Raw genomic sequence first — 18089 nt, 5'->3', positions numbered from 1 at the left:
AGCTCAGGTGGAGCAGTTTGGACACAAAGTTAGAGAGGCAAGGCTGCGATGGTTTGGACATGTTAGAGGAGGGATGGATGTACTGGACAAAGGAAGTTGAAGGTAAAGTATGAAAAAAAAAGGAAGACTTCAGACAAGGAGGACATACAGAAGGGCAGTGTGGAGATTACTGAGTGATGACATCAGAAGTCATGAAAATAGGCCACGAAATTAATCTGCTCTCTTATTTTAAAGTTTGCAGAGTCAGTGCTGGTTCCTGCAGGGCTGCAGTGGAGTGAGGAGAGGTGGACACTTGGGATTGGTCAGCACTTTGAATGACAGGTTAACTGACCTCAGACCTGCACCTCCTCACACCCCCACCCACATACTGGTCCAGTATAAAGACTGCAGCCCATCCTCAGCCTCTGCTCTCTGGACTTCTGCCTGCACTCGCACAACAGTAAGTCTTTGTTTTTTGTATTTTATGTCGCAGCAAAGAGACAAAAGCTATTTCTAGTAAGTTTCATGACTTTTTTCAAGGACTTGTTAAACACAAAAAGAAAATCTAAAATTAAGAAGGATTCGTTACCGTATCAATACTGCCCGGCATTTAAGGCTAAAGCGGGGCATTTTTTGCTCTGTAATGCTGGTAAAACGAATTAATTTAAGTCTCTCTGTTAATTATGGAGTCCGATTTTTTTATATCTGCAAAGGAAAATCATCAGCACGTGAGTAAAAAAAGTTTTGTTAACTGCGGTTAAGTGCTTAAAATGAAGGCAAGTTGACTTCTTTTTGATTCTTCATCTGCCTTCATTTCAAGCACTTAAGCTACCATGAACCTGCACAACTGAGGACCTGCACAGGCTTTAACTGTGGTCCATTTACTCAAGCATAATGGCCACCTTTCTTTGCCAAATGGTCAGAAAAAAAAGATGTCAAATAAAGTCATACAGAGCCAATCCTTGTACTTTCCACATGTTAATAAATGTGGTCCACTCCCAAATTCTAGAAATGCTAAAAAGAACAACCCTTGGTATTATGTGGATTAGTGTTATTTAAGTACTTTTACTTGTGTTTTTTTCAGGAATCATAAATCAATACTTTTAAGTTCATCAGAATATAATTTATATAATATATAAGAAAATAATTCAGCGACTTCATATTTATATATTATATATATTTAAAAATATATATAATTTCAAAAAAATATATAAAAGTGATTTAACTTTCTTTGAATCTCCCAAAATGGTCTTAAGATTAACGCTTTTATTTACTTTACTTTTCAAGGTTTAACAGACAGGTGACGATGACTGACCTGGAGACCTCGATGGCCACCATCCTCGCTGTGTTTCAGAAGTATTCGGAGAGAGAAGGAGACAAACATAAACTGAAGAAGAGCGAGCTGAAGGACCTGCTTCATGACGAGCTCCCAGATCTGATGGCGGTGAGATGGGAAATTTGTAATAATATATATATATATATATATATATATATATATATATATATATATATATATATATTGAGATTTAAAAGCATATGACATAAACTGTTAAGCACCAGTTTGGAGTTTTGTTGTCCCGAGCTGAACCCGTCCTCCCTCCCTGCAGCATGTGAATGACCAGGCTGCGCTGGACAGCCTGATGGACAGCCTGGACACCGATGGCGACGCCGAGTGCAACTTTCAGGAGTTCATGACATTCATCTCCGTAGTTACCGTCTGTTGCCACGAGTTTTTCAAGGACGAGCACGAATAAGGAGGTGGCAGCGGGCGGGAAGACAAAGGGGAGCCACAGTACATTATAAAGAAGCAGAAGCCTAGCAACGCACAAACTGTCGATGCCCTCACAGCAGCGCAGGGTGGAGGAAACACAATCCAGCCACCAGCCACCATTACGTGGCTGGTGGCTGGTAAAAAGCTCCAGTCTAGTGTCTGAAATCAGCCTCGTTTGTGTTTTCATTTCTAGATGGCATGTAAAGTCTTCAAAATGGCGGCAAAGATTGGTACAAAAGGAGGAACTAAAGTAGCTCAAGCAGAACAAATCTTAAAAGTGTTTCACTATATGTTTGGCCACCAAAGCCAACCATTTATCAATCAATACATGTTACACCTTTATTCCCGTACTCTTTATCATTTCCCATCACTTTGTATAAGTAAAGGCTTTGTATATGTTACAGGTTTTGGAGAATGGCTGCTACATTTGGCTGCTGTTCTAGCAGTGAAATTATAAAAGTTGTTTATATACTACATCATGGACTGCTAAATCAATCTTACAGCCACAAACCGTCAGTTTGGGACTTTGCATGTAAAACCCTGAATGACCATATCAAGTTAACCGCTTTAGGAGTCAAATAACTAACTAAAGAGCCCCCTTTAGGCAGTTATTTGACTAAATGAAATATTGACTATCAAATATTGAAAGCAACGTTAAGGTTTGATGTCATATAATAAATTAACTAACTGGCTAGTAAAAGTTTCAAAATGACTTGTGGGTCCTTTGTTAAATTGATCATTAGGGGCATTAAATAAGTAACAGTATTTGGTTGCTTTAGTCGTAGTATAAGTAGTATGTCAGACAAATGATGACAAACACAAAGTTCTTCAATACGGCTTTTAAAAGAATGTTTTTCAAACTACAAACTGCCTGAAGGGCTCTGTTTTGATAGTGGCTTGCAGCTCAGTACTTCACAGTATCATAGTTTGGAAATATATGTTGTAAGCTGAGCTTTATATTAAAAGCTCCTGAATAGCTAGTGAATAGGTTTGTTCAGACAGTGATGAATCTTAAAAATCTTTAATACTAAACTAAGAAAGTAGCTAATAAGTTAGTTCAGTCTAGCAGCCACAAGAATGCATCCATGGTTTAAAAAATCTATCTGAATATCACATTTTGAAAATATTTGCAGTTTGCATTGTGGGCTAGTCAGTTACTAAGAGACTAACAGTCATTTAAGATTTTGCATGTGAGATTCTGGATAGTCAGTAAGTTGAGAAAGTTGACTTAAAGTTAGATGACTCAGCTATTTTAGGAGCCAAATAATTGTGTAAAGGGGGGAAATATTGCAGATAGTGAAACTTTAAAAGAGGGAAGTGAGGCATGAGGGGGAGAAAAGTTAGCTAGTAAAAGTTTTAAAAATGGCTTGTGAGTATGAGCTATTCTAACACCTCGTTTGTTAACTTTAACTGTATAGCAGTTGGGGGAAAAGTACCTGGTAAGTTGGACTTCATTTTAAAAGCACTTAAACAGCAGATGGGTTTGGGATTTGTTTGCCGAGCTCAATCCATTCCTGAAAATTGAATAAAGCGCTGAAACTGAAAAAGTTTCATAGCTTTAGGAATCAATCAAGAATCTGAAGAACACTATTGGTTTGTTTTTAATCTTACATACTATCATAGTTTGAATTTGGTTTGTGGACTTGTTAAAATTCACAACATAGTGATTTGGAGATAAATATAAAATAGCAAATACTGAATGCAGCAATTTAGGCACACAAAAAAAATATTTCATTGGCTTGTAAAAGGTTCAGTTTGGCTAGAGAGTTTAAAGTGTTCTAGCTCCTCCGTTGTTAAACTCAAATTACTTAGAGACTTCACAGGTGTTGAAAAGCGCCTAAAAAGGATTTTATCGTCTAGTTCTTTTAATATTTGTCTTCTGAATCATTCCTTACATTTTTAAAATTCGACAAAGCCACTAAACTGATAAAGTGGCTGGCAAGTTAAAATGAATTAAAAAATGAATATCAAATTTTAAAAGTAAATTTTAGGTTTGTGTAAAGTTGCTATAGTCATCTTTTGGAGACACTTTAATGAGTTTATTAGGTCAAAAGTCATCAATGGCCACTAAATCTTGAGAAAGTTGCTTAAATGCGAATCAACATTAAGCATATTCTTAAATCGATTTCATTTATGAAACTGCGTATACCATCAAACATATTCACAAAGACAGTAGGAGCTTTAAATCTTATTTGATTGGCAATGCAAAGATTTTATTTTATTTATTTTTTGGTGCTTTGTCCCACTGTAGCTGCTGCTTTGCTTAACCCCTGATATTGTCGACTTGTTTTTTCTTGTTAGAAAAAAAAATGCTGGTAGTTTTCTGTCTAATTATTCTTTTTTTCATTTGCTCTCAAAATCTCTAAATCTGAAAAATGGCTATTAAGATAATGAAATTCAAACAGTCTATCCCTCTTAAAGGTCTAAACGGCTATCAGATTTTAAAATTCAACTTTTAATTGGCTCATAAAGACACTCAAAAATGGCTTGTGAGTTTTCATTTAGACGTCACATTGGAAACCTCTTTCAATAGTTTGAAGTCAGAGTGTTTAATAAAACTGTAGATTGTACATGTTTTATGTGTTATTTACATCTACGTTTATTTGATGTTTTGGTAAAAATTACATCGAGGTCAAAATGGTTAAAATGACTAATACGTATCTTAAAATAGTTGCTGGTAGGCAAGTAATTAAAATTACTTTTAACTGACTTTAAATGTTAGCTTGTAGTTGCTGTAGCTCTTTGTAGGTTTACATGTATTCAGCATGAGAAGCAAATCTAAATCATTATAGATGTAGAAATGATCAGTTAAACAGTGCAACAGAAGAGTTTGTCGGATGTGCATCATGACATGTTGAATGTTGGGTTGTTTGGACGTTGGTGATACGAATTTAATTAAATGGTCAGTTTGTGACTTAGTCAGTCAATATTTCTGTAGCGAGGGGACAAAGAAGGCTGTTTATTCTTATCTTGGGTGGCTGTCAGAAGAATTCAGAGACGCACTGCAGTAATATTTACATAGCAGTTCTGCAGAGTTGCTCAACCATTAAAAGTTCATATGTTGTTTTTCTCTGTGGTTTTACTCCTAATATATTTGTGTTATGCCAAAGTGAGCACGGTGACAATAACAAAAAAGTATTCGGAGAGCCCTGACAATGAAATACTTGTAGCCGTTTAGTTTAACAGTGCTCTTTTAGTGTTTCGAATGTCACTGGCCTGCAGGTCTTTCCTGTTTAGCAAAGAGGCTATTCAGGAAAAACTGAAGTTCAGTTTGTCCTTTTAGCACATTTTTTTAGAAGACGTTTTTTTAAGGAAATGTGAGAAGCTTTTTTAAGACTTATTGAGACCAATACTGAACTAAAACACAGTGAAATTTAAATAAATACACTAAATGGTCCAGTGGTTAGTCTTTTCTGAGGCACAGAAATGTTTAGTGTTTTATTCCTGTAACTTCACATTTGCAGCACAAATATGGCTCAGTGTGAGTCATAAAAATTAAGTGGCATCAGTGGATATTTCTCTTTAGAGTGCACCTTAATCAGCATGTTTCATCTTTATGACAGTTTTTTAAAGCATCCATTCATTTTCTTAATGGCTCATCTATTTACGGTCTCTTAGGTGATGGAGTCTATTCATGCTGATTTTGGGATGATGATGAGGTACATGACAGGTCATCAGAACATGAATGGATTGCTAAACAAGTCCAACATTTCTTAAAGTTTAATGGAAATACTTCAAATAATAAAATAAGATACAAATATGAAGGAGAGTCAGGTGAAGTCCACAACCTCTTTTGATCAGCAGTTCACAGTTATAACAGTCCAAGAAATTCTGGTGATCTGTACGTGCTCCTTCAAGAACAGCCATCAAAACTCATTCATCACAAGTGTGAGCTTAAAAGAAAAATACATCAAACTAATCATTCCCTTTATCATCGACGGAAGCTGTTTGTTATTACTAGAGTAAAAATCGGATAGCAACATCCTTGGTACCAAGAAAAACACGGTGCAACAGGGGATTTGGTTGCCAACTGGTTGTATTCTGGGTATATTCGAATAAAAAAAATTAGAATTGTGAATGCCTATGTCATGTTGCAGTTAAATAACTGTCCTGAGAAACTATGCAAGAATTTCTGTTTCGGATTTTTTAGGTTGTGGCTGGACTGTAGATGTGAGTAGATAATTTCTGTATATGCAGACAGCGACAGAGTTTATCACAGTCAATCGCTGCATTGCCACAAACCGATTGGCAACTTGACCCCATTCAATTACAAACTGACAACAGACTGACTTCATGTTATTGCCGTTTCATCACAGCAAACCCAAGTCTCTTTGAAGATGGCAACTGTGAGTGGTTGTCTTTAAAGCAACCACTTCAAAGGCAACAAGTTCCCAAATTCATTGTGTTCAGTAATAATATTGGTCATGCTATCCCAGCAACTGTTTTCCCAAGTGTAACTGTAGCATAACAGCCACTATTAGGTCTCATTTTTGATGTTGGGTTGTGGCATTAGCAAGATGGCAAGATTTCTGTCAAAGATTAATGGTCTAATGGTGTGTTTTAATACCAAACAGACCTAACCAAGTACTTTTTAGTGTCTAAACCTAACCAACAAGTGAACATAAATGAAGGTCAGAGGTACTAACGGCTGAAATGCCTCTTAACTCCACCACTCCTTCAACCTCCTAACAAACATTTTTTGATGGTCAATACTGACAGGGATAGTCATACACCTTGAATAGCATTGGTGGCATTATGTGACACAGCAGGATGAAAGTGTGCTGTGCAAGTCTATTACAGTGCAGATGGAGACAACCATCAATTCCTGCACTGAATCCATAATTAATTCAATATGCATGTATTTGGACTATTGGAAGAAATCCATGCAGGCACAGGGAAAACATGCAAACTCCACAAAAGAAAAATGTAATGAAACATATAACAAAAAAGTGCTAGATATATAGTTTAGTATAAGAACTGAAGGCAACCAAGAAAGACAAACTCCAAAAGTACAAAACAAGACCACAAGTACAGAACACAGGAAGGCAACAAAACAATCTGACATACACAAAGGAGGGAAAAGAACAAAAGCAGGAAGTCAAACCAAAGCAAGACTAACTTTCAAAGTAAAACAGGAAGGCAAAAAACTAACACCATTTTCTTGTTAAGAAACCATCTTTATTTGTCTAAAAGAAGATGGTTCACATTAATAACCAGGCTGAAGGTAAGGATTATTCAGCACAGGACGTGCACAAGGGCCAAACAACAAAAACACACATACACACACACACACTGAAGTGCTCCTCTGTGTGTTAACAGATGATGCAAGAGGCGTTGTCAGCTGCATGCACTCAGACATCTGCAGGCTGTTTAGGATCAGAGAGGTGGAGTCAGCTCCGCTATTGGCCAGAGGGGGAACAGATCTCGACCCTGGGGACTGACACCACACCCATCCGTATGTGTGTTTGTGAGTGTGTTTTGAATTGTGTGTGTTGTCCAACGTACACTCTGTCGGCGTAGGAAGAGTTGCCTGCTGACTCTCAGAAACTGGTGAGCTTCTTTTTGTCTTTATGTCAAAATCCTTGCTGTGGTTTTGTGTTGCTTTGAGCAGAACGAGCTGCTCTGCAAACAAACTGTTGGGCACTTTGTTTTCAGGTTATAGTCAGTGGTCAACAATCTGTTCTCACTTATTTTAAAAGTTGCATGTGTGAAACTAACGTACTGTTTTAGTGGAAACAAATAAAAACCTTAGGCACCTCAGTTAGGGATGTTTAAAGAGCATTAAACTCAAATAACCTGGTGATTAAAGTGTCATATTTGTGCATTACACTTTAATGCTCTGCAGCTGTTTACCCGAAGCATGACTCTTGTTATGGAGGCAAACGTCGACGCTTTGGATGCATTTTAGTGCGACACCTCGAGTTCATGAGTCAGGAAAAAATGGATTTCCCTTGAAAGGCTCTATTGTGTGGTGAAATGTGCTAAGATGGAGCATTTTACAAATGAAATGTTCACCGGGTCAGAAAAACCCTGACACAATTGGAGATGCTGACTGGATTTCTCACTTGCAGACACAAACTTAGTTCACTGCTGTCAAAACATCTGGCAGAGAATTCAAATCTGGCTCTGAGAAAAAAGTTCCTGAGGGGATCACGATACAAGAAGTTAAAACTAATCACTTTAAAAGGAAGGGTTATACAACTGTTGGTTTGGGTTTCCAGCTTATTTCCTGGATATGCTCCTCATAACATTTCTTTAAAAATTTCCTGATCGTAAGCCTCAAGGATTCACATGAGGTAATAGGATAAAATGAAAACTGAACATTATTTCAGGCACCTTTGTGTATTGAGTTTCTAATATGTTAGGATCCAAGTTAGGGTGTTGTTTGTGGTGGGAAAAGCTTAATGTGTGCACTGACAAGACTGTAAAGATGTCAGGCAAGAAAATGAAAGTCTGACCTGGTACCAATGTTGCTTTTTTGGTGTCAGGGAAACAAACAAGCACAAGGTAAGTTGAACAAAAACTGATGAACACTGGTCATTGGCTTTGCAGTCAACAAAATCAATACCCATGTTCAGAGGATGCTGAGGCATCTCTAAACCTGAACTCTTGATTCAACAACCTGAGTCACTTTTTTAATAGACAGAAATTTGTTGATCATCATCATTATACCAAACTCATTAAGGTTGAGGAGGAAGCTATGGCTCAGGAGGTAGAGTGGGCCATCCATCCATCCACCCATCCATCCATCTATCTATCCATCCATCCATCCATCCATCCACCCATCCATCCATCAGGTAGTCAGTGATTGGATACCAAGCTCCTACAGCATATGTGTCAAAGTGTCCTTAAGCAAGACACTGAACCCCCAGTTCCTCCCAATGCATCTATCAGACTGTTTGAGTACCCATGATAACAGAATAAAGTACTGGATGAAGGTGTTTGGATGGTGAATGGGGTTGGTAGTAAAACATTCCTTTCCATAAGTATCAGTCCGTTAAGCAGCCGCTACGTCCATCGTCATCACAAAGTTCTAGCCAATGATTACTGAACTTACAAAAATTCCCCGACTGCACTGCATCTTCAAACTTGATCTTGATTACGAGTGCACATCTGTAAAGTGTCATTAGAGTCAGACTCAATGGGTGGAAGCAACACAAAGTATTATGTAAGGCCTGTAGCCATTTCTCTCATGCTCGTCTCAACAATTTCTAGTTTATATTTGCTGGAAACACATATCTATGTCAATGTTCAGAATGAGAGAGCATTTAAATCCCTGACAAGACATTAAAATGCACAGGGATTGACCAGGGATTAGCCTTCCAGAATCCAGGGGGCCATATAAACTGTATCCATGATGTTTAGCCATGTTTATGTCCTTTTTCTTTCTTGACAGTCAGCAAAACTTTAAAACTACTTCTTACCTCCTGAACAAGTAGTTTTTAACACCTAAGCCTAACAGAATAGTTTCTGTGGCCTTTATTGCTTAAAGCTAAATAAATAGATTTTAATGAGAATTAATAACACAATAAACCAATCAAACCAATATCCCCAATCATCACGGGCTGTGGGTTGTGACCTAAAGAATGAGATCCCACATACAAGCAGCTGAAATGACATTCCTCCAAAGTGTGGATGGGATCAACTTTAGAGAGACGGTGAGGAGCTCGGTCTTTAATAAAGGGCTCAGAGTAGAGTGGGAACGTCCTACGTGAGGAGGCCCCAGGCCAGAGCCAGGACATGCTGGAGAGATTACATCAGCAGATGGTCCAGCGTAAAATAACTAAAATATTGCAGCGAAAATGCAGCTAATTAAGAGGAAAATTTGTAGGAAATTAGCTGCACTAGCTGTAAATGAAATTATCATCAGTTTAACTGCAAGAAGAATTTTATTCATAAATCATGCTGTTTCTTCACAGGTCACTTCAGCATGAACGCTCACGCAACAGTGCCCCCTTTGTCAGGAACAAGCCCCTCTCCTTTTTCAGACCTTGTGACCAAGATAGGACCCAAGGGTATGTGCCTGGAAAATGTGTGAATTGTCTTTTATTTTATTTCACCATAACATTTGTTCAATAAACATGAATATAGCATAAGTAGACCACAGGGAAACATCACTCATCTATCTGCTGTCTGTTGTTGCTGCTTAAATGTTTTTTTTACACTTTTATTATTATTTTAATTTGTTTGATAAGTTTGTATATGTGTTTATTCAAAATCTTAACAGTGTTCATAAAGAGATTAGTTGATTTATATTTTATATTAATCTAATTCTGCTACACAGGATTACAGTTATAATAAAATATTTGCATTTGTATAGTTATTTCTTATGAATAAATCAAAAACAAATACAAAAGAGTTGGTGCGCTACAGGATTTGTTGACATCTTGAAAGAGCAATTTGCCGGTTTAGCTACAGCTGTTATTTCTCCTGTGCACTGGTGGGTGTATTGATTTATCACAGATGACAAAGATGACCTACAGGAGGATCCAGAGTGTTATGACAAAGTGCTGATTTTTTTATTTTCAGTTTAATGTCAGGTACTGTAGAGATTATCGTGTATTTGTAAATGTGATGGTTACATTTCACACAGTGCATTCCATAATGATTCAAGACTATTCTGTATATGAGCACTGTACATGTCTGTGTCCGATGTCTGATTATCGAAGAAGACCACTAAAATCACGGTGATTAATGCCTATCAAAGATTTTTTTCATTAGGATCTGTATTGGTCATGATGTCTGCACAGACTGGAGCTGGAGTCCATGTGCAGAACTCAGTGGGACACTGGAAAAGCAGCTGATTGCCCCACTAATCACAAAATAATTGCCTTATAAATTGTATAAATGCACCATTATTTTTGCTTGAATAACAAATTTAAACCAGCCCCAAAAATCTTATCACATGCATAATCATTTTTTTAATAGATTTAGATTTTAGGACACTAAAATTCAACATCCAGTTTGTGGGACAAACACCCTGCAAACACAGTGAACCAGCCGAGATGTTTGTGTGCATTAGCAGGGAGTGTCTTATCAGCCCGATGTCAGAGTGGAGCATGGGAAGGAGCGAGCGTGACGCCTCGGGGGTCTGTCGCTGTGGAGATAAGGGCCTAAAACGCTCGTACCTGTCCTCGTTTCCACAGCAGGGCCTGGCAGGACCAACGCAGCCTAGAAATAACTTTTATATTGAACTGCAACAGCCAAAGGGTCTTTTCTTAAGTGTTGTTAAACACTTAGTGTTCTCTGCTTCTTTTTAGAAGAATGCTTGATTAATATTAGACACATCAGATATAGAGATTTAACACATATGAACAACAAATTGCTGAATTCTGCTGTTAATAAGTCATCGTGTACACAGGTATCTTTCAAAAAACTGCGATTTTCAATTTCAGTTTGAAAGGTCTATCGACGTGAAATGCAAAAAAATGATGTTAAGCATTGTCAAGATGCCATAGCAACAGGTGGCGATACAGAAACACTGGCCAATCAGAAGTCTACAAACAGAAACAAACTGTAACATGCCATTGCAAAATAACCTGCAGTGCAAAAGTCTTGAGAAACATTTCTTTATATTTTTGCTTCCAAGGAGCCAGAATTTCCAGTAATGTTATAAAGTTCTCTTGAGCAACAGATCTTTAGGCCTTCTGAAGTTTTTTCTGTGGATATTGGCTGCTTTTTCACTCATTTTCACTTAAGGCACTTAACTCAAGGGATGATCCAGTGTTCCATCCATCCACTTCCGCTTATCCTTTTCAGGGTCGCGGGGGGCGCTGGAGCCTATCCCAGCTGTCATAGGGCGAAAGGCAGGGTACAACCTGGACAGGTCGCCAGTCTGTCGCAGGGCTAACACACAGGGACAGACAACCATTCACACCTAGTGGCAATTTGAATTATCCAATTAACCTATCCCCACAAGCTGCATGTCTTTGGACGGTGGGAGGAAGCCGGAGTACCCGGAGGGAACCCACACAAACACGGGGAGAACATGTTACTAGCAGCCTGTCACAAAAATATATCATTTGTTCAAATTTCTCTAATTTATTAAATACCAAAGTTAACACAGTTACAGACATAAAATAATATTTTTGCACCAACAAGCTGATTCCCAAAGAGCTTTAGTTGAAAACTTGGCATATCTCAGCATGGTGTGCAGTGTGTCCTTAAAAGATTTGAGGAACTAAACAAGTGGAGGACAAAAGAAAAGATGCATCAGCTCTTAAAACTATCTATAGCAGATCAACAGTATCTGGAAGTTATGTTCTTAAGATACTGGCTTTTTTTTCTGAACAGTAATTTTACTTTTTATTAGGTTCCTCAAAAGCATTATTGTTAATCAATTAAAGGTTAGTTTTTGAAGCGGATACTGTTACCTGTTGAAATATGTTACAAATGTATGCACAGTGACAAGAAAAAAAAGTGGCTATTTGTGTACATGAACAGCAAAAAATAGTTATTTCTGAACAAACACACCTATACACAACAGTTGTATTGGTATTAATGAGTTAACATGCTTTTCCAGGAACTTACAGCAAACTTTTTTTCTTGGTAAATCTTTGGAAAGTTAAAAGTGAAAGAGTAGCTCTGTTTGCATAAACAGTCATTTTTATTATCAGCAAACTTAAAACAACAACTTCTCATCAAATTTCATCATTATTATCCTTTAAATTTGGCTTTGATTTTCTTAAACTATGAAACTTTTAGGTACCATAAACCTCATAAACACTGATATATATATCTTTCTTGATTTTGCTCACTTGTTTTCTAAAATATGGTGTGTAACGTTTCTTTTTGGCCTTGCAGTCATGTTGCTTCTACACAGACTGAGGCTCTTAAATTGACGGCCGTTGTTTGAATGCCACGCACGGCTGGACTCTGAGGGAAAATGTAAACACAAACGGCTGTTTGTGTCCCCCAGATAACTTAATATTGTGAGCTGCTGCTTGTGACAGTACATGAGCGAGGAGGCTGTAGATTGAGAGAATGATTCAAAATTTCACTTTGCCTTTGTCACTGACTTTTATCTGGACCTCTGTAGCTTTTCTACAAGATGAATCTGACACAGAAGTTTGTATTTTAACCTCTACTGTATGTCATTTGATTTAGATATCAAACGTCACCTGAGTTTGACTTAATTTTCATGTCTTTACAGAAACCTATGACACTGGAGATTTTGCCGCTTTGATTGGTGGTGAGAAGTGACTTCTTTTCTTATGATGTTCAACAATGAGTGTGAATCTGCTGAATTTTATTTCAGTTCACATGAATGAAAAAGATGTTCTGCTTAATAACTTGTTCTGTACGGATTAATGATTTTCAAATCTTATTTCCAACGACCAAATCATATGTAGTCAGGAATGTGATAAAATAATCATCGACCAATATAATAATACTAATAGCTTTAAATATAAAATGCAAGTTTTAAAGACTAAACTGTAGATGTAGATTTATTTAAATTAAATTATTAAATCTAAGGGATAAATAAGGAAATAGAAGAACATATTTGGAAATGTAATTACCTCTTTAATCTATAATTTTAGTAATTGATTAAATTTGGTTCTAATTTGTTAAAAGAAAAATTTTTACAGGTCTCGTATTCTCCAGAATTTTTTGTTTCAGTTAATGAAGTTTTTACTAATAGTGGGATATAAAATTGAAGTATTCTTTAATGTGTTAAAGTTTCTAAATTTGGATTTTTAAAAGAAGTTTTTATTTTATTAGTTTTTCTTTCTTGTTATAATTGTTACTCCAGCAGAAATGTTCACTAAATGCAAATGTCAGTTAATAATATATATCAGGTTTTTATGTCAGTTCATTACAGATATCAGTTCATGAAATACATGAACTTCGCTTTATAAGTGAAAAGTAAAAATAGAGACACAGCAGACTCCATAGGCAGGATATTGAATTCTATGTTGAATTGCAATGAAAGTGATGCTTTAAATGCATAGTTGGGGGCGCTGTGATGATATTTCCCTCTGTCGTCACAGGAATCGTAAGTGTAGTGCTGTTGTTAATGATCTGCGTCATCACCGTGCTGATGTGGTGCCTGTCCAGACATAAAGGCGAATACGTGACCAACGAGATGGAGGAGAAAGACGAGGACGCCGACAGCGGTGACGGCGACTCCGTTGGCTCTGATGAAGCGCTCCAATCTGAGGAACCTCTGACAGCCAAAGAGGAGAAATAAAGGGGGGGAAATGGGAAATAGTGACAAAAGCTTTGTAGCTTTGTTGCACTCAGCAAACAACAAATATGTGAGAAGGGAAGTTTAACGTTTTTAGAAGTAGCCGATTTTAAAAATTGCACTGAGCACCTTTGCACGTTGGCACCACTAAATGTGAGCAAAGCACGACTGTCTGAAATGTGAGCCCTTCTCAGGAATGTGAACAACCAAAAGAAACTAAGATGTGGTTTGTGTTCGGTAGACCTGTGTTTACATTGTTCCCTCCTTAAAAGCTCCACTTTAATGCAGCGACGCTGCATAAATTACAAGCAGGCATTTTCATGCTATGACTGACTGTGGTATCCTGAAGCTATGGTGGCCCCAAGGTGCCAAACAGAAAAAAGCAGAAAACACAAGACTTAAAGTAATGAAAAAAAAAACCAAGATGAGCTCAACTACAATAAAAAAGAGAGGGAAGATGAAACAGAAAGAACAGAAAAAACTACAAAAAGAACAAAAACAGTTTTAAAAGCAGCAGAAAACATAAACTAAAAAAACTGAAAAGTTATTCAGTGCATTGTTACACTTATTTCCCTTCAGATTGGCCTTCATTTTTCTCCATGGCTGTGTATTGATCATGAGTGCGGTCAGATGGCTGCATAAAAGGTTCTTCAGCAAATGTCAAAGGTGGGGTTATGGTCTGGACTCTGTTGTGACCAATCCATGCGTGAAAATGATGCCTCATGCTGCCATTGTCATCTGGTAAGATGCCTGCACCATCAGGGCAGGCAGAACCTGGTCATTCAGCACATTCAGGCAGTCAGCTGGCCTCACCGTTTGAACATAAATCATTGATAAACGTAGACCTGACCAACTGAACTCAACCTCACATCATAAGACTCCCCTCACAGGTCTCTACTGTTGGCACTAGGCATGCTACTTCATCCCAATGATGATTGATATAACCTCAAAATTTCATTTTTAAAGGACATTTGTGATAATGATATTTGTGTCTGAATTACATTTGATCTCAGACAGCAGCATTTATGAGTGCAAACAAAACAAAGGGCATTTTCCTTCTTTTCCATTGAGCTACTGTTACTGATGGTTGATTAGTTAATGTGCCAGCACCAAGCTGCAGTGGCATTATAGTCCAATAGTAGCCTTACATACTGTGCCACAACCTTAGTCAGATCTAGGTACAAAAGTAGCCCAGGCAGGGAAATAGCTTAAATAATTAGCTTAACAGTGCTAACATAACTGAACCTTGTAAATCTTCAGAAGGTGAACAATAAAATAAAATTGAAAAATAATTTCAACCTGACCTTGCTTAGAAATTTCCATCTGCTTCTTGCTCTTCCAATCTTATAGAGTGGAGCTAGCTCCAGCCATGCCAGCTTGACTTTGTTTCCTTTTGATTGCTAGCATCTGCTCCTCACGTGCCTTCAACCATGTATTTTTTGCCTCAACTTTTCCTCCATATTTTGCAGCGTACTGTATTTTGTTGGTGGTTGTTGAAGTGGCTTTCTTTTTTACTCAGAGCCCTCTCTCACTGTGAGACGTGCCTGTGTTGTGCCTGTAGTGTGAATATGGCACAGCCCTAGCACCCATCCCTCTGGAGCTAAATATGCGCTCGCCAGATGACATGACCTTTTCCCATTGCTCCTGAGCCCAGTCTGCTTGCTCCCTGTCCTTTTGTTTTCTCAGTTAGCATCACTGATCGGTGGTTTCCTTAAGGCTGTACAGCCTTTTAATGCCAATCCCCTGATTTTCTCTTCACACTGCCTGTGGAAGTGCTCTTAACTTGGTTATTAAACTTTGCCATGAGCTCTATTATCATTTTTTATGATTTGATTTCACTAAATATTTAAATGATCATTAAAGATTTTTATTTTATTTTTCATGATTTTTATTATTGTCCAGTTTTTGCAGTTTCAGAAATGGCCTTCGTTGTTAAAAAAAAAAAGTGTAACATCTTTTCCACATCCCTTCGATACATCCTCCAACATGGTTGTCTAACAAAAGAAAGAAGTTCTCACAGCATCTGTTAGCATTAAATAAGCTTTTGCCAGCAGAAATATATTAATGACTGCAGTAGTAATCCAGTGGAAAGCTCTTAAATCCAGGCAGACTTTTCTTTCTTGGCAGAGCAGTGTACATCTTGTGTTTACCATTTTCTCGCTGTGTTGTGCACCTTGGGGCCAGCATAAAGATTTTCGTACAGAAACAACTCGCTGAGTCCATATTATTAACAATTCACGTGATTGATGACCAAAATTGATGACCAAAATAAATAGCAACACGTTTAAATAACCTTTATTTTAACGTTGGTAACATTTTTGTTCCTGAGTACTGAGTTGTTTTTCTCAGTGTTTCAAGAATTTGGCCTCAGATCTCACATTCTTCACAAGCTTCTTATTTCTAAAACTTTTACAGCTGTTGCGAATCTCTATGTTGTCAGGCAGTTTTTGCACCATCCTGCCAAAGAAGCTGAAAGTTCAAATGAGCCTGAAGATAAACATCTACTGGAGTGCTTACTGCTGGTGATTTTCCATTGTGTTTGTTGTCATATTTTGAGGACAAAGTAATAAACAACTAACTACAGGTTGGAGTCTGACTAACATGTGACAGTTATGAATCAGCAGGGAGGAAAAAATCTTTGTAAATTTCCAGCCCAGAGTGGTGCATTTCTGTCTGTTTTCCCATCATCAAAGCTCCAGTTTTCTGCTCCAGCAGACTTTATTGATTTTATCCTGTTTTAGTAAAATCTATTTTATTTGCTGATGTTTTTCTAAAAGTACATTAATAAACTTGATACTTTGTGACACTGTCACTTTCTGGTGCGTCAATGTGCTGAAGATAAACCCCCTCTGGTGGCTGAAATGTGAAACTGCACTCCTGACCTTCAGCCCAGCACTTTTTCTTACTTTCTTTTTAAAGATAAAGAAATTACAAACGAAGACCGAGTCCACTCACGCAAAGTGCTGTACTGCAGTACTGTGTTGGGACTTATGCGTGACTGCAACTTATCAACAGTTTCTTCTAAAAATGTGCTTTTTTCCAAACAAAACATAGGAAACATTTTCTACACATTAACTAAACTGTGTTTATGTTAAACCCAAACCTTAAGGATGCAGTCTTTTCACTGAAGAAATCTACACACGTTATTGATGATAAATAAAAGCTTACATATAGTTATATTTAAAAGATATAATTTAGAGAAAACAGCGTTTGAGGGCCTGTTCTTTTGGATGAACCTCAGATTAATTTAAAATACAAAATTAAAGATTTTTCATCCCGTTTGCAACATAAATATCAGTTTAATGATCACCACATGAAGCTAAAAGCTGGTCCAAACGGCGTGACAGTAGCATGGCAAAGATATCCTGCAAGAAGAAATCAGCTCCCTGGTGGCCATGAGGCTCTAAAAGCAGCTTGAGCCCAACAGCCACCGAAGCCTTGATGTGGCAAAGCTGCTGTTTTGTGTCTGACCAGCAGCAGCAGGATGCGTCAGAGTGGAAGAACTTCAGTATGTTTGTTTTTACTTCGATCTGTCGTCCATGATGACTCATGCTTTCGGGTAACAGCCATCAGCTCCATCCAAAGCTTGACTTGGACTCGCTGCAGGAAGGAGCTGAGGGTGTGTGTGTGTGGTCCGGCCGGTTTCACTTTCAGCTCCGATCCACAATGCCAGATTATTGTTGTTATTCCTCTAAGCTGCTGATGGTTTGAATACAAATGTCTGGCCTTCGTTTTTAGATTTGAGTCACCACAGACTTCTGGTAACTTCTGGTAACCGGGTGGACGTTTTGGTGAGTTGAAACATGAGGAAAATAAAATAAACAAAAAACCCAAATCCAAACAAGTTCTTACCACATGTACAGCGACCTGGTTTCTTTAGGTTTGCAGCATCCTACTTGTAAACAACAGCAATAAAGGTTCATAAATGATCAAAACTACAACAACTCAGAATAAATATCTAAATTTGTAATCATATGATCTGTGATAGACTCACACAGGGTCCAGGGTGACTCTGCCTCCTGCCTCTCAGCTGGGATAATCACATCACTTCACTTAATTTCTTCGGTTTTCTCCTCCAGTAACTCTTTTTTCTCAGCATCACTTGTTCCTGAATCAAACACCTATTAAATATGAAATGTCTAAAACATAGTA

General features: G+C 37.7%; 2 protein-coding genes across 2 annotated transcripts; both read left to right on the top strand.

Moving 5' to 3' along the window:
• The first annotated feature begins 312 nt into the window (after positions 1 to 312).
• s100b (S100 calcium binding protein, beta (neural)) lies at positions 313 to 5149 on the top strand. The gene is made up of 3 exons (XM_004563318.5): positions 313 to 439; positions 1267 to 1423; positions 1587 to 5149. Exons 2-3 carry the CDS (start codon positions 1286 to 1288, stop codon positions 1731 to 1733), a joined length of 285 nt encoding a protein of 94 aa, XP_004563375.1. The 5' UTR covers positions 313 to 439; positions 1267 to 1285; the 3' UTR covers positions 1734 to 5149.
• A 1383-nt stretch (positions 5150 to 6532) lies between these two features.
• On the top strand, positions 6533 to 16749 carry gypc (glycophorin C (Gerbich blood group)). The gene is made up of 4 exons (XM_076879980.1): positions 6533 to 7300; positions 9670 to 9765; positions 12903 to 12941; positions 13741 to 16749. Exons 2-4 carry the CDS (start codon positions 9681 to 9683, stop codon positions 13938 to 13940), a joined length of 324 nt encoding a protein of 107 aa, XP_076736095.1. The 5' UTR covers positions 6533 to 7300; positions 9670 to 9680; the 3' UTR covers positions 13941 to 16749.
• Positions 16750 to 18089: the final 1340 nt, after the last annotated feature.

Source organism: Maylandia zebra, linkage group LG23 (assembly GCF_041146795.1).
Source record: "Maylandia zebra isolate NMK-2024a linkage group LG23, Mzebra_GT3a, whole genome shotgun sequence".
NCBI classification, from domain to species: domain Eukaryota; kingdom Metazoa; phylum Chordata; class Actinopteri; order Cichliformes; family Cichlidae; genus Maylandia; species Maylandia zebra.
This window is presented reverse-complemented; position numbering and strand designations above follow the sequence as displayed.